Source organism: Eulemur rufifrons, chromosome 2 (genome assembly GCF_041146395.1).
Source record: "Eulemur rufifrons isolate Redbay chromosome 2, OSU_ERuf_1, whole genome shotgun sequence".
Lineage (NCBI taxonomy): Eukaryota > Metazoa > Chordata > Mammalia > Primates > Lemuridae > Eulemur > Eulemur rufifrons.
In genome coordinates this window covers 121920340-121932782 of record NC_090984.1, presented here as the reverse complement: position 1 = coordinate 121932782, position 12443 = coordinate 121920340, and the positions used below count along the sequence as shown (strand labels likewise).

General features: G+C 42.7%; 1 protein-coding gene across 3 annotated transcripts in view; it reads left to right on the top strand.

Moving 5' to 3' along the window:
- Nucleotides 1-12443, top strand: part of WARS1 (tryptophanyl-tRNA synthetase 1) — a 38907-nt gene that overhangs the window by 11930 nt on the left and 14534 nt on the right. For all 3 annotated transcript variants that reach the window (XM_069465301.1, XM_069465300.1, XM_069465302.1), the window contains exons 4-6: nucleotides 1066-1174; nucleotides 8086-8205; nucleotides 10889-11071. In XM_069465301.1, the coding sequence (XP_069321402.1) occupies nucleotides 1066-1174; nucleotides 8086-8205; nucleotides 10889-11071 (412 nt within the window). The remainder of the gene's footprint in view (nucleotides 1-1065; nucleotides 1175-8085; nucleotides 8206-10888; nucleotides 11072-12443) is intronic.

Below are 12443 nucleotides of genomic sequence, written 5' to 3'. Positions count from 1 at the left end.
AAACTCTTTTGTTTGTACATTATATTCCCAAAGAATTATTTCAAAATAAAGTAACAATATAAAACTTATTTCAGAACAGTGTTCTATACCAGACAGCTTAGTAGAAGCTTTTTCCCTTTATTTGAGCAATTAAGAATTTAGGAAAGGGCTACTGAAATGGGCATCTTTGCAGTCATTTAAACCATTTAGTGGTTACAAGTCAATCACACATTACCGAAGTTTTGCCCCCAGTGATGTCGATTATAGAGCCAGAAGCCTGGAGGTCAGCTTCAGAAGGGGTACTTCTCACAAGAGGCAAGTCCTCACTGTCAAGCCCTTCCTGGAGGGTCTTCCTGCTCAGGAAATACCATTGCCATTGGATTGAGGTCATTGCTAATTGTTAAGGAAGAAACAGAACTAGAATGTTTATCTAAGCCAAAGCTATTTTTCATGATTTAAGTAAAGACTATCAATGAGGGAAAATTCACTTGAGGACAAACATTGAGTTCAATAAATAATGTGAGAAATCGGCAGGTGCGGTGGCTCACACCTGTAATCCTATCACTTTGGGAGGCTGAGGCAGGAGGATCACTTGAGCCCAGGCGTTTGAGGTTGCTGTGAGCCAAGCTGACAGACACCATGGCACTCAATCTAGCCCAGGAGACAGAACGAGACTCTCTCAAAAAAAAAAAAAATGTGAGAAATCATGGTTGTCAGTGAATATAAATTTTACCTTAAAACAAATATATATGTATGTATGTTTTTGTATATGTGGTTGTCAAAAGTTGACAGCTAGCCTGCATTCTGGGTACGTTTCCCATCAGAATCCAATCTCAGGCAAAACAGCATTGTGTTCTGTAATTTAGTTCCTGTTTTGTTGGTTGTGATCTCAGCTGTCATTTAATACAAAAGACCTTTTACTTTGTGTTAGGAGAAAGGATCTGTAGCAGAACACCTAAAAAGGTTGGATTCATTAAGATTGTGCATGGATCACTTGTTTTTCCCCTTTATTTCAGTAATATCTGGTCACTGAACCTCCAGCCACCTAAAAACGTCATCCGTTATTTTTTCCAATTTTTTTTCCAGTTCGATTTGGAAGCAGTAAAATTGACAAAGAGCTGATAAACCGAATAGAGAGAGCCACTGGCCAGAGACCACACCGCTTCCTGCGCAGAGGCATCTTCTTCTCACACAGGTCAGGGCCCTTCACCACGGGCCTTCTCGTCAGTCCTCCTCTTTTAGTTCAAAAAATCAGGAGACAGCTCCTCTCTTAAGCTGCCTGGTACTGTGGGAAAAGTGGCAGCCGCTTGTAGGAAGACTGGGATCACCTTCTGTCCTGTGGGTAACTCACTGTGGGATCCTGCTTGTCCGTTCTCCCTCAAGCCCTTAGTTTATTCATTTGTAAACGGCCTGCCTCACAAGGTAGGGGTCAGGTTCACAGCAGATGAGATTCATGCCAGCATTCATGATGTTGTAAATTATAAAATGTCATGAAAACAAAAGAGAGTAACATTTCCAAGTTCAACGTTTCCCTCAAGATAAACAGTAGACTTCCCGAAATTACATACCCTCTTCCTCCTATTGTCCTAGCCTACTCATAAACAATATCAAAAGAGAAACTAACAGAGGGTACACGGAACAGAGTAGCTCCACCTCAACCATAAATTCCATGCAGATAACATCAGGAAATGGGAAGGTTCCAAAACGATTTCGACCTCTCTCACCCTTCAGATTACCTGGGTTGGGGCAGCCCCATTTTTAAAGCTGTGTCCATGGAATTTATGATCCGAGGTAGGTTGTACTGTTCTGCTGGCACTTCATGGTTACTGGAGAGCACCCCCAGGACAGAACTCGGCAGTCTTCAACTTCTCCCTGCAAAGAACTCCAGGCCCTGCTGAGCCCACTTTCTAGGCAGAATGTAATCAAAGCTTTTTTCTTAATTTGAGATTTAATTCACATACCATAAAACTCACCATTTTAAAGTGTATGATGTGGCCGGGCGTGGTGGCTCACGCCTGTAATCTTAGCACTCTGGGAGGCCGAGGTGGGCAGATTGTTTGAGCTCAGGAGTTCGAGACCAGCCTGAGCAAGAGCGAGACCCCGTCTCTACTAAAAATAGAAAGAAATTATATGGACAACTAAAAATATATAGAGAAAACATTAGCCGGGCATGGTGGCGCATGCCTGTAGTCCCAGCTACTCAGAGGGCTGAGGCAGGAGGATCACTTGAGCCCAGGAGTTTGAGGTTGCAGTGAGCTAGGCTGATGCCATGGCACTCTAGCCCAGGAAACAGAGTGAGACTCTGTCTCAACAATAGCAAAAAAAAATAATAAAGTGTATGGTTCAGTGGGTTTTAGTGTATTCACAAGGTTCGGCGACTATCACACTATCTAATTCTGCAACATTTTGATCATGACAAAAAGAAAACCCCTACCCATTAGCAGGCATTCCCCATTTCTCCCTCCCGCTAGCCACTGGCAACCACTAATCTGCTTTCTGTCTCTATAGATTTGGACGTTTCAGATAACGTGGCCTTTTGTGTCTGGCTTCTTTTACTTAGCATAATATTTTCAAGATTCCTACATGTTGTAGTATGTGTCAGTGCTTCATTCCTTTTTTTTTTTTTTTTTTTTTTTAGACAGAGTCTTGCTCTGTCACTCAGGCTAGAGTGTAGCCATCATCATAGCTCACTACAACCTCAAACTCCTGGGCTGAAGAGATCCTCCTGCCCCACCTGAGTAGCTGGGACTATAGACCCAAACCACCACACCTGGCTAATTTTTTTGTAGAGACTGGGTCTTGCTCTTGCTCAGGCTGGTCTCAAACTCCTGGCCTCAAGCCATCCTCCCACCTCAGCCTCCCAGAGTGTAGGATTACAGGCGTAAGCCACCGTGCCTGGCCCTCTTCATTCTTTTTTATTCCTAAATAATATTCTATTGAATGGATATAGCCCACATTTTGTTTATCTATTCATTAGAAGTTGGACATTTGGGTTATTTTTACTTTTTAGTTATCAATAATGCTTCCATGAACATTTGTATACAAGTTTTGGGGTAAACATATGTTTTTACATCTCTTGGGTGTATGCCTGAGAGTAGAATTAAAGACCCACATGGTAATTCTGTCTAACTTTGTGAGGAACTGACAAACTTTTCCACAGCAGCTGCATCATTTTACATTCCCACCAGCAGCACATGAGGGTTCCAATTTCTCCACATCTTTACCGACACTTGTTATTGTCCATATTGTTGTTGTTGTTGTTTTATAGCCTTCCTAGTGGGTGTGAAGTAGTATCTCATTGTGGTTTTGATTTGTATTTCCCTAACAACCAGTGATGTTGAGCATCTTTTCATGTGCTTATTGGCTGTTTTTATATCCTCTTTGGAGAAATGTCTATTCAGATCCTTTGCCTACTTTTTAATTGAGTCATTTGTCTTTTTATTGTTGAGTTATAATAGGTTTTTATATATTCTAGATACTAGTTTCTTATCAATATTATCACTTGCAAATATTTGCTCCCATTATATAGATTGTCTTTTCACTTTACTGATAGTGTCCTTGGAAGTACAAAAGTTTTTAATTTTGACAAAGTCCAATTTATTTTTTCTTTCATTGTGCTTTTGGTGTCATAGCTAAGAAACCACTGCCTAATCAAAGGTCGTGAAGATTTACACCTTCATTTTCTTCCAAGAGTTTTGTGGTTTTAGTGCTTATATTTTAGTCCCTGATCTTTTTTGTATATGGGTGAGGTAGGGCTCCAACCTCATTCTTTTGCATGTGGATATGGAGTTGTCCCTGCACCATTTTTTGAAAAGGCTATTGTTTCTCTATTGAATTTTTTTGGCATCCTTATTGAAATCAACTGGCCATGTATTTAAGGGTCTAATTCTAGACTCTAAATTCTATTCCACTGATCTATTTGTCCTTATGCTAATACTATACAGTCTTGATTACGGTACCTTTGTAGTAAGGTTTTTTTCTTTTTTTTATCATGTAGCTAATATTCACCAAGATGTAGTAAGCTTTGAAGTTAGAAAATGTGAGTCTTCCAACTTTGTTCTTTTCAAGGTATTCTGGGTCCCTTGTATTTCCATGTGAATTGCTGGATCAGCTTTTCCATTTCTGTAAAAAAAGGCAGTTGGGACTTTGACAAGGATTGCACCTAATCTATATTAGTTTGGAGAGTGTTGCCATCTTTAAATACTAAGTCTTCCCATCCATGACCATGAATGTCTTACTTTTCAGTGACGTTTTATCGTTTTCCATGTACAAGTCTTGCACTTCTTTGGTTAGATTTATTCCTAAGGATTTTATCTTTCTGATGCTTCTGTAAATGATATTTTCTTAATTCTATGTTCAGATTGTTCATTGGTACTGTATAGAAATACAACTGATTTTTGAGTGTCAATCATATCCTGAAACTTTGCCCAATTTGTTTATTAGCTCTAATAGGTTTTTTTGTGTGTGAATTCTATAGGATTTTTTTTGTTGTTGTTGAGACAGAGTCTCACTTTGTTGCCCAGGCTAGAGTGAGTGCCGTGGCGTCAGCTTAGCTCACAGCAACCTCAAACTCCTGGGCTCAAGCGATCCTACTGCCTCAGCCTCCCGAGTAGCTGGGACTACAGGCATGCGCCACTATGCCCGGCTAATTTTTTCTGTATAGATTTTTAGGTGTCCATATAATGTCTTTCTATTTTTAGTAGAGACGGGGTCTCGCTCAGGCTGGTCTCGAACTCCTGACCTTGAGCAATCCACCCGCCTCGGCCTCCCAGAGTGCTAGGATTACAGGCGTGAGCCACCGCGCCCGGCCGAGGATTTTTTATATATAGGGTTATATCAACTGTGAATAGGGACAATTTTACTTCTTCCTTTACAATTTGGACTTTTTTCTTTCCTACTGCTCTGATTAGAACTTTTGAGTACAATATTAACTAGTAGTGGTGAAAGTGGGCATCCTTGTCTTATTCTTGATCTTAGATAAAAAGCTTTCAGTCTTTCACCATTGAGTATAATGTTAGCTGTGGGTTTTCTATAATTAGCCTTCATCATGTTAAGGAAGTTTCCTTCTAGTCTTAGTTTGTTGAGTGTTTTTATTATGCAAGAATGTTAGATTTTTATCAGTGTTTTTTCTGTGCCTGTTGAGATAATCATGCAGGTTTTGTCCTCTGTTTTATTAATATGGTATATCGCAGTGACAGATTTTTTTTTTTTTTTTTTTTTTTTTTTTTGAGACCCTGGGTAGAGTGCCGTGGCTTCAACCTAGCTCACTGCAACCTCAAACTGCTGGGCTCAAGCAATCCTCCTGCCTCAGCCTCCTGACTAGCTGGGACTACAGACATATACCACTAGGCCTGGCTAATTTTTTTTTTTCCCCTATTTTAGTTGCCCAGCTAATTTCTTTCTATTTTTAGTAGAGACAGGGTCTTGCTCTTGCTGAGGCTGGTCTCGAATGCCTGACCTCAAGTGATCCTCCTGCCTTAGCCTCCCTGAGTGCTAAGATTACAGGTGTGAGCTACTTCACCTGGCCTAGATTTTTTTTTTTTTTTTTTTTTTTGAGACAGAGTGTCGCTTTGTTGCCCTGGCTAGAGTGAGTGCCATGGTGTCAGCCTAGCTCACAGCAACCTCAAACTCCTGGGCTCAAGCAATCCTACTGCCTCAGCCTCCCTAGTAGCTGGGACTGCAGGCATGCGCCACCATACCCGGCTAATTTTTTCTATATATATATTTTAGTTGTCCATATAATTTCTTTCTATTTTTAGTAGAGACGGGGTCTCGCTCTTGCTCAGGCTGGTCTCGAACTCCTGACCTTGAGCGATCCACCCGCCTCGGCCTCCCAGAGTGCTAGGATTACAGGCGTGAGCCACCACGCCCGGCCCTGGCCTAGATTTTTATATGTTGAATCAACCTTGCATTCCTGGGACAAATCCGACTTGATTGTGATGTATAATTCTTTTTAATTTATTTATCTATTTATTTATTTAGGAGACAGGGTCTCCTCCTGTTGCTTAGACTAGAGTATAATCCTTTTCATACATTGTTGGATTTGGTTTGTGAGTTGTTGAGAATTTTTTCATCTGTGTTCATAAGGGATACTGGTCTATAGTTTGTTGGGGTTTTTTTGTTTGTTTGTTTGTTTGTTTTAGTGTCTTTGTCTGGTTTTGGTATCAGGGTAATACTGGCCACAGAATGAGTTGGGAAGTATTTTCTCTTCAATTTTTCAAGAAGAGTTTGTGAAGGATTGGCATTAAATCTTTTTTGAACATTTGATAGAATTCAGCAGTGAAACCATCTGGTTTGGGGCTTTTCTCTTTGTGGGAAGCTTTCGATTATTAATTCAATCTTTTTGCTTGTTATAGATCTGTTCAGACTTTGATTTCTTCTTGGGTTAGCTTCAGGAGTTTGTTTCTTTCTAGGAATTTGTGTTTCATCAAGGTTATCTAATTTGTTGGTTTATAGTTGTCTGTAGTATTCCCTTACACAGTAATCCTTTTTACTCCTGTAAGGTCCATGGTGATGTCCCATCCTACATTTCTGATTTGGTAATTGGAATCTTCTCTCTCTCTTTTTCTTAGTCACTTTAGCTCAAGGTTTACCAGTTCTGTTTAGCCTAAATCCAAGTTTTTTACCTTAGCATTTTATGGTTCTCACTGCCCTTCTGACTGACTTCATTTACTTCCACATAGTAATCCTGTTGCCTATTGGCTTAGAGAAGCATAAAACTGGAGGCCTTTGCTCATTCTCAAATTTGAGAATGCCCTTCTAGCTCATTTTGTCATCTGTAAAATTGGGGATTCAGTGAGATCTACCGTGCACTGTCAAGCTGAAAGTGCTGGGCAGTGACTGGGCTCCCTCGCTAGCCGAACGATTTCCTCCTGGAAACCATCCTCATAAAATATGAGCTCAAAACTGGAGCCCCAGTGAACTCCTGCACGCTTGTCAGGAGCACCTCACCCCAGGACCTAGCACACAGTGGGTTCTCAGATACTTCCTATAAATGCATGAGAAACAGCTCGTGGGACAGCTTCATTTTCTTCTATAAGCCCATGAAAGTTAATTCAGTTAGTTGTGAGAACAAGAGAAGTACTCTTTTCTTAAAATTAAGGTCTTTTTCTTTCTGTATTTCAAAAGCAGTAGGTGATCATTCCATGGGGAAGAAATCAAAACTAAACACAAAAACCAGAGTACCTACAATCCTGTCAGCCCAGAGATGAGCGCTGTTGGCCCTTGGCTTGGGAAGTGTAAGGAAAAGTCACTTTAGAATGCTATCTGGATTCTCCCACCCGGACCTCTGGAAAGGGTAGCTCCTCCTCTTTTATTTGGGTGCACTTTGTCGAGAAACAAAGAACACTCACAGTCTTGAGTGTTGGTTTCCCACCCTGCTGAACATTGGAATCCTTCTGGGAGCTTTTTAAAAACACAGATTCCCAGACATCACCTCAGACCCACTGAATCATAATCTCTGAGGTAGGGCCCAGGCAGCCAGGATTTGGAACAGCCTGCCAGGTGGTTCTGACCACAGGCAGCAAGGAGGACCTGTGTGCATTGTCTGTGTACCCCAGTCAGGGGGTGGGAGGTTGACTATATGGTGACACGCAGATACCTAGTCCCAACCTGGCTGAGGGATGGAAACCGTGTCTCCAGCTGGAGACATCTGAACTCCCAGGGACATTCCTCCCTTTCCTCCTTTCGCCAGGCTGTATAGATCCCTGCAGTGTTCCTGGTCCGGGTCTGAGTCTCAGGGCTGGCTGATTCTAAACAAGGATTGTGTGTTGTTGGCCTGGTACCCTCCAGGGAAGTGTGCAGGGCACACGGAGTGTCAGCATTGTTGGGAGGAATTCCAGAAGAGTCCCAGTGGCTGTGCAGCTGTATCCATCTTTTGCACATTGTTCTAAACCTGCATGTCTTATCCTTTTAAAACTATTACTCGTAGGAGAAACCATTTCAGTAGAAGTTTCCTGTCATTTTTACATCATAAGCACCAAAGATGATAAACTCTGGTTATTATCCCATGTTTTGTCTCTTTCTTTATTTTTTATTTCCAAATGAGCATTGGTACTTTGATATTTTTCAGAAATTGCACTATTTCTTTTCTCTGTTTTCCTACAGAGACATGAATCAGGTTCTCGACGCCTATGAAAATAAGCAGCCGTTTTATCTCTACACGGGCAGAGGCCCCTCTTCTGAAGCAATGCACGTGGGTCACCTCATCCCGTTTATCTTCACAAAGTAAGTATCGCATCATACGGCTTTTCTCACCTTCACAGTGAATCGAGAATGTTATTTACAAACCATGTTTAGAGCTGACAAGACAGCACTATTAATAGTTCATGTTTGCTGAGCAACCAAGATGTCAGGGAATCAGCACCTTTGTGGCTTCTGGCCACTTTGTTTGTTCCTGGGCTCACTTTAGAGGAATGGAAGTGGTGGCCAGAGCACTGCTTTGGAGTCAGCCGGACCTGTTCCTCTTCTCATCCTGCTCCCTATCCATGTGACCAACGTCCCTCACTTCTCTGAGCCTAGGTTTCCATATCTGCAAAATGAAAGTGATAATATCGACTGGGTGCAGTGCCTCATGCCCAGAATCCTAGCACTCTGGGAGACTGAGGCAGAGGATCCCTTGAGCTTAGGAGTTCAAGACCAGCCTGAGCAAGAGCGAGGCCCCATCTCTACTAAAAATAAAAAAATTAGCTGGACGTGGTGGTGCACACCTGTAGTCCCAGCTACTCGGGAGGCTGAGGCAGGAGGATCACTTGAGCCCAGGAGTTTGAGGTTGCTGTGAGCTAGGCTGACACCATGGCACTCTAGCCCGGGTAACAGAGTGAGACTCTGTCTCAAAAAAAAAAAAAAAGATAATACCTACCTCATAAAATTGTTGTAAACCTTCAAAATAAAGTGTGTAGTGGGAGGATGGCAGGCCTGGTGTCCTGAGAACCTCCGGTCACCTCCTCTCCCTAGTCTGCTTGGAGCTCTCCCTGGTGCAGGCAGAGGACCATTGCATGAGGGAACCCAAAAATAGGCATGCTGTGGGCAGCAGGTGAGCCAGGCAGGAGCAGGAAGGAGAGCTCATGGGGCACGAAGGGCGAGGGTCACCTGGTGGGGCAGCATGAGTCAGCAGCAGCCCGAGGAAATTGCCCAGCCTTCTTGTGGACCCAGCAGAAGAGGATGGTTTGCCCCCTGTACCAAGGCCCCATCAACATGAAAAGCCTGCTCCCATCAAAAATAAGGAATAGTTTAGAAGATAATATACAATATGTGTCCATGAAAATGTAGGTGCGGGCTCCAGTCGGCAATGGAAGATACGTTGGATGAGTTAGTTAAGGATTGTGCTCAGCAGTTGTCTGAGAAAATGAAAACCCAGCATATGCGACATAGCGAGATATTCCTAGCATTCAAGCCTTCCGCGAACGACTGTTACTGCAGTTAGAGCTGCCACAGAAACAGATTGGATGTTCCAGCTGCAGAGAAGTAGGATCCTGTCACAGCTCATACAAGGAGCACAAAGGGACCTATTGAAGTCTACTTGTGTAAAGTGGAGTAGGATCACACAGGTCACAAAAGGTCTGAAGGTGTCGCCTCTCCATGTGAGAGCCGACATCCAAACACCCTGAAGAAGAAGAAAATCCTCAGCAAAGTAAAGAATTGCTTGAAGTGAGCAACTGGTAGCATTTGAGAATTCGTGTATTGAGTTTTGGGGGGAACATCCTACGTGGATGGCTTATGCATCAGATTTGATTCTCAGAGCACTAACTCATCCCTGCAGTGCTCTTGTTCTCGGTTAGTAGTAGTGTGATGCCAGTAGTACCTTTGAGTAGTTTACTACTTAGATTACTGGATAATTATGGTTTCCACGTTTGAAAGCAGCTCTTTTTTATAATTATTCACTGCTTTTTGTCAATGAAATAGACATCAGAAATCTTGACTCCTAAAATAGCTTCATCCCACAAATAGTATTACGAAAACAAATGGATAGGCCTGAAATGGACAGTCCTTTGTGGACTCTGCCCTTTCCTTCAGGGATTATGTCATATATCACAAAAGAAATTACCCTACAGTAGTTCATGTTTGTAATTAAGTGTTGAAATTAGCCAAAGAAGAGCTATGGGGGGCACTGTTTGTCATCACTGGAGTGGCTGGTGGTGTGGTTTGACAAAACAGGGAAGACAGGAGAAACAGCAAGTGTAGGGTAAAAATTAATTACATTTTAGACATGCTTGATAAAAGTTAGAACTCAGGCAGGTAATTGTGAGGTAATTGTGTACATGTAGGTCAAGTGCCCAAAGGAAAGATCTGAGCTCTGTATAGTAGATTTGGCAGATGTCGGTTTCCATGTGATGATTTACACCATGAGAATAGATGAGGTCATCTAATGAGAGAATATAGGAGAAGAGAGGCCCAATAATAGTTGTGTTTAATCTATATTTGAGGGGACTACAGAAGAAAAACCTTTCCTGAGAAAGAATAATGAGGGGAGACTAAAGAAGGTAGTGTCCTCAAAACCAACCAAGGCTTTGCCAAAGGTGATAGCATCATTTCTGAGCAGCAGTTCCCTTACGGGTGAAATGTGACAAATATTCTACTTTACAAATTGTTCTGCAGGTAAAATGAGATCATGTAAGCAAGATCCTTTTTAAATTGTAAATGTGTTATAGAAATGAAGTATCTCTTGAGTCACTCCAAAAACAAAAATAAAGTATGTAAAGCAGCTAGCACAGAGCCTGGCATACAGGGCCCTGTTAGTCGATGAACGGTAGCAGTGCTTATCGCTGTTGACAGCCAGATTCCCCGCGCAGTGAGATTCTGCAGGCGAGGAAGTTTTAACGTACGTTGTAAGTAGGAACTGTGTTTTCAGATGCACAATGGCATTCCAAAGCGGGAATGACATGTCAGCTTTCTTGCCCTGTTTCTTTAGGTGGCTGCAGGATGTGTTTAATGTGCCCTTGGTCATCCAGATGACGGATGATGAGAAGTACCTGTGGAAGGACCTGACCCTGGACCAGGCCTACGGCTATGCCGTGGAGAATGCCAAGGACATCATTGCCTGCGGCTTTGATATCAACAAGACTTTCATCTTCTCTGACCTCGACTACATGGGGTAAGGAGAAGGCACCTGGCTGCCTTTTAAATAAGTAGATGTAGATGTCAAGTCATCGTGACCCCAGCTAAACCTGAAACATCTGAAATGATGTTAAGGCCTGGCAAACGTTTTTCTTCCCTTATGAAATGTTATGATCTGGCTTATTGGTTTCATTTGCCAATAATTTTGAAAGTGGAAAGCTGTGTATATACATAGAAAGGGTTAAGTAATGTCATTATCTTAAAGACTCAACTCTTGCCTTCATAATTCTACTTAGAGAAATGTAAGATACGCCCTCAGCCACAGCATGATGACACCTCAGATTTTTATCCTCAGTTGTGACAGAAAAGCACTTCCTCTTTGTAGTTTCTCCCCAAGGATAGTCAGTCTTGCAGAGTTACGACATTTTCGCCTTTCCGGTGTGCCTTTTTCTTCACAGAGAAAAGACTCACTGGTTACACAATTCCTTCACAGTCTGATATTTTAAATCAGCCATTTAATGGGCCAAAATATTTTATTCTGAAAATCCTGTAAGTTTCATCCTAAATGAGTACCAAGAAATGTGTTAGAAAAATGAGACTTTGGTCAACCATCACAAGAAGAAATCTATTTAGCTGATCAAATATTTCCTGAGCTCCTAGGACGTGGTCCTCCCGGTAAGGTGATTCCCCAGGAAGAGTTGATTCGGCAGGTGGAGACTCCATCTTGCTGTACTAAGTGTGGCGCAGGCGGCCGCTGAGCACAGGGCCCCCGTGTTCTCTCCCAGTTCCCAGCAAAGCGGGGTGTGACGGGACACCCAGGTGGGCGTAAGCACAGAGCTTGCCTGTCGCCACTTCCCCAGAGCCCCTTTGTATGGACTGACAGCTTCATACCCATTGAGAGCAACAGGTGCCCTGATCTGAAATCTAACCTTTCTACCAGCTAGTAAAATAATTAATTTTCTGATTTTACCTAGTAGATTTCTTTAAAAATCAGTCTTGTTTCTGCCATGTGAGTGTAGAGGCACTGTGGCATCCTTGAAGGAAGGGAAACAGATTGGGGTCCAAGTCCTGGCACCTCCGTTTAGTGTCTGTGTCATATCCATGAGAACACAGATGTCATTGTTATTATAATTTTCATGGCACTTTATTTCCTTGCTCTCACCCCATTTCTTAAAACAACCTGATACAACTGCTTGAACCTCAGCACAGACATGCCGTGGGTTCTGCTCCTCCCTTTACGGCCAGGCAGCACTGCAGACGCTGCTCGGCAGCTGGTGTCCTTCCATGCAGCCTCTCCCCGCCCCACTGCTGCCCATCACATCCTTCGTCCCCCACCCGCCAGCTGGCACCTAAAACACGGCTCTGATCTCGCCTCCCACCCGCATGCCTTTCCCTATCCTCCGTCATCA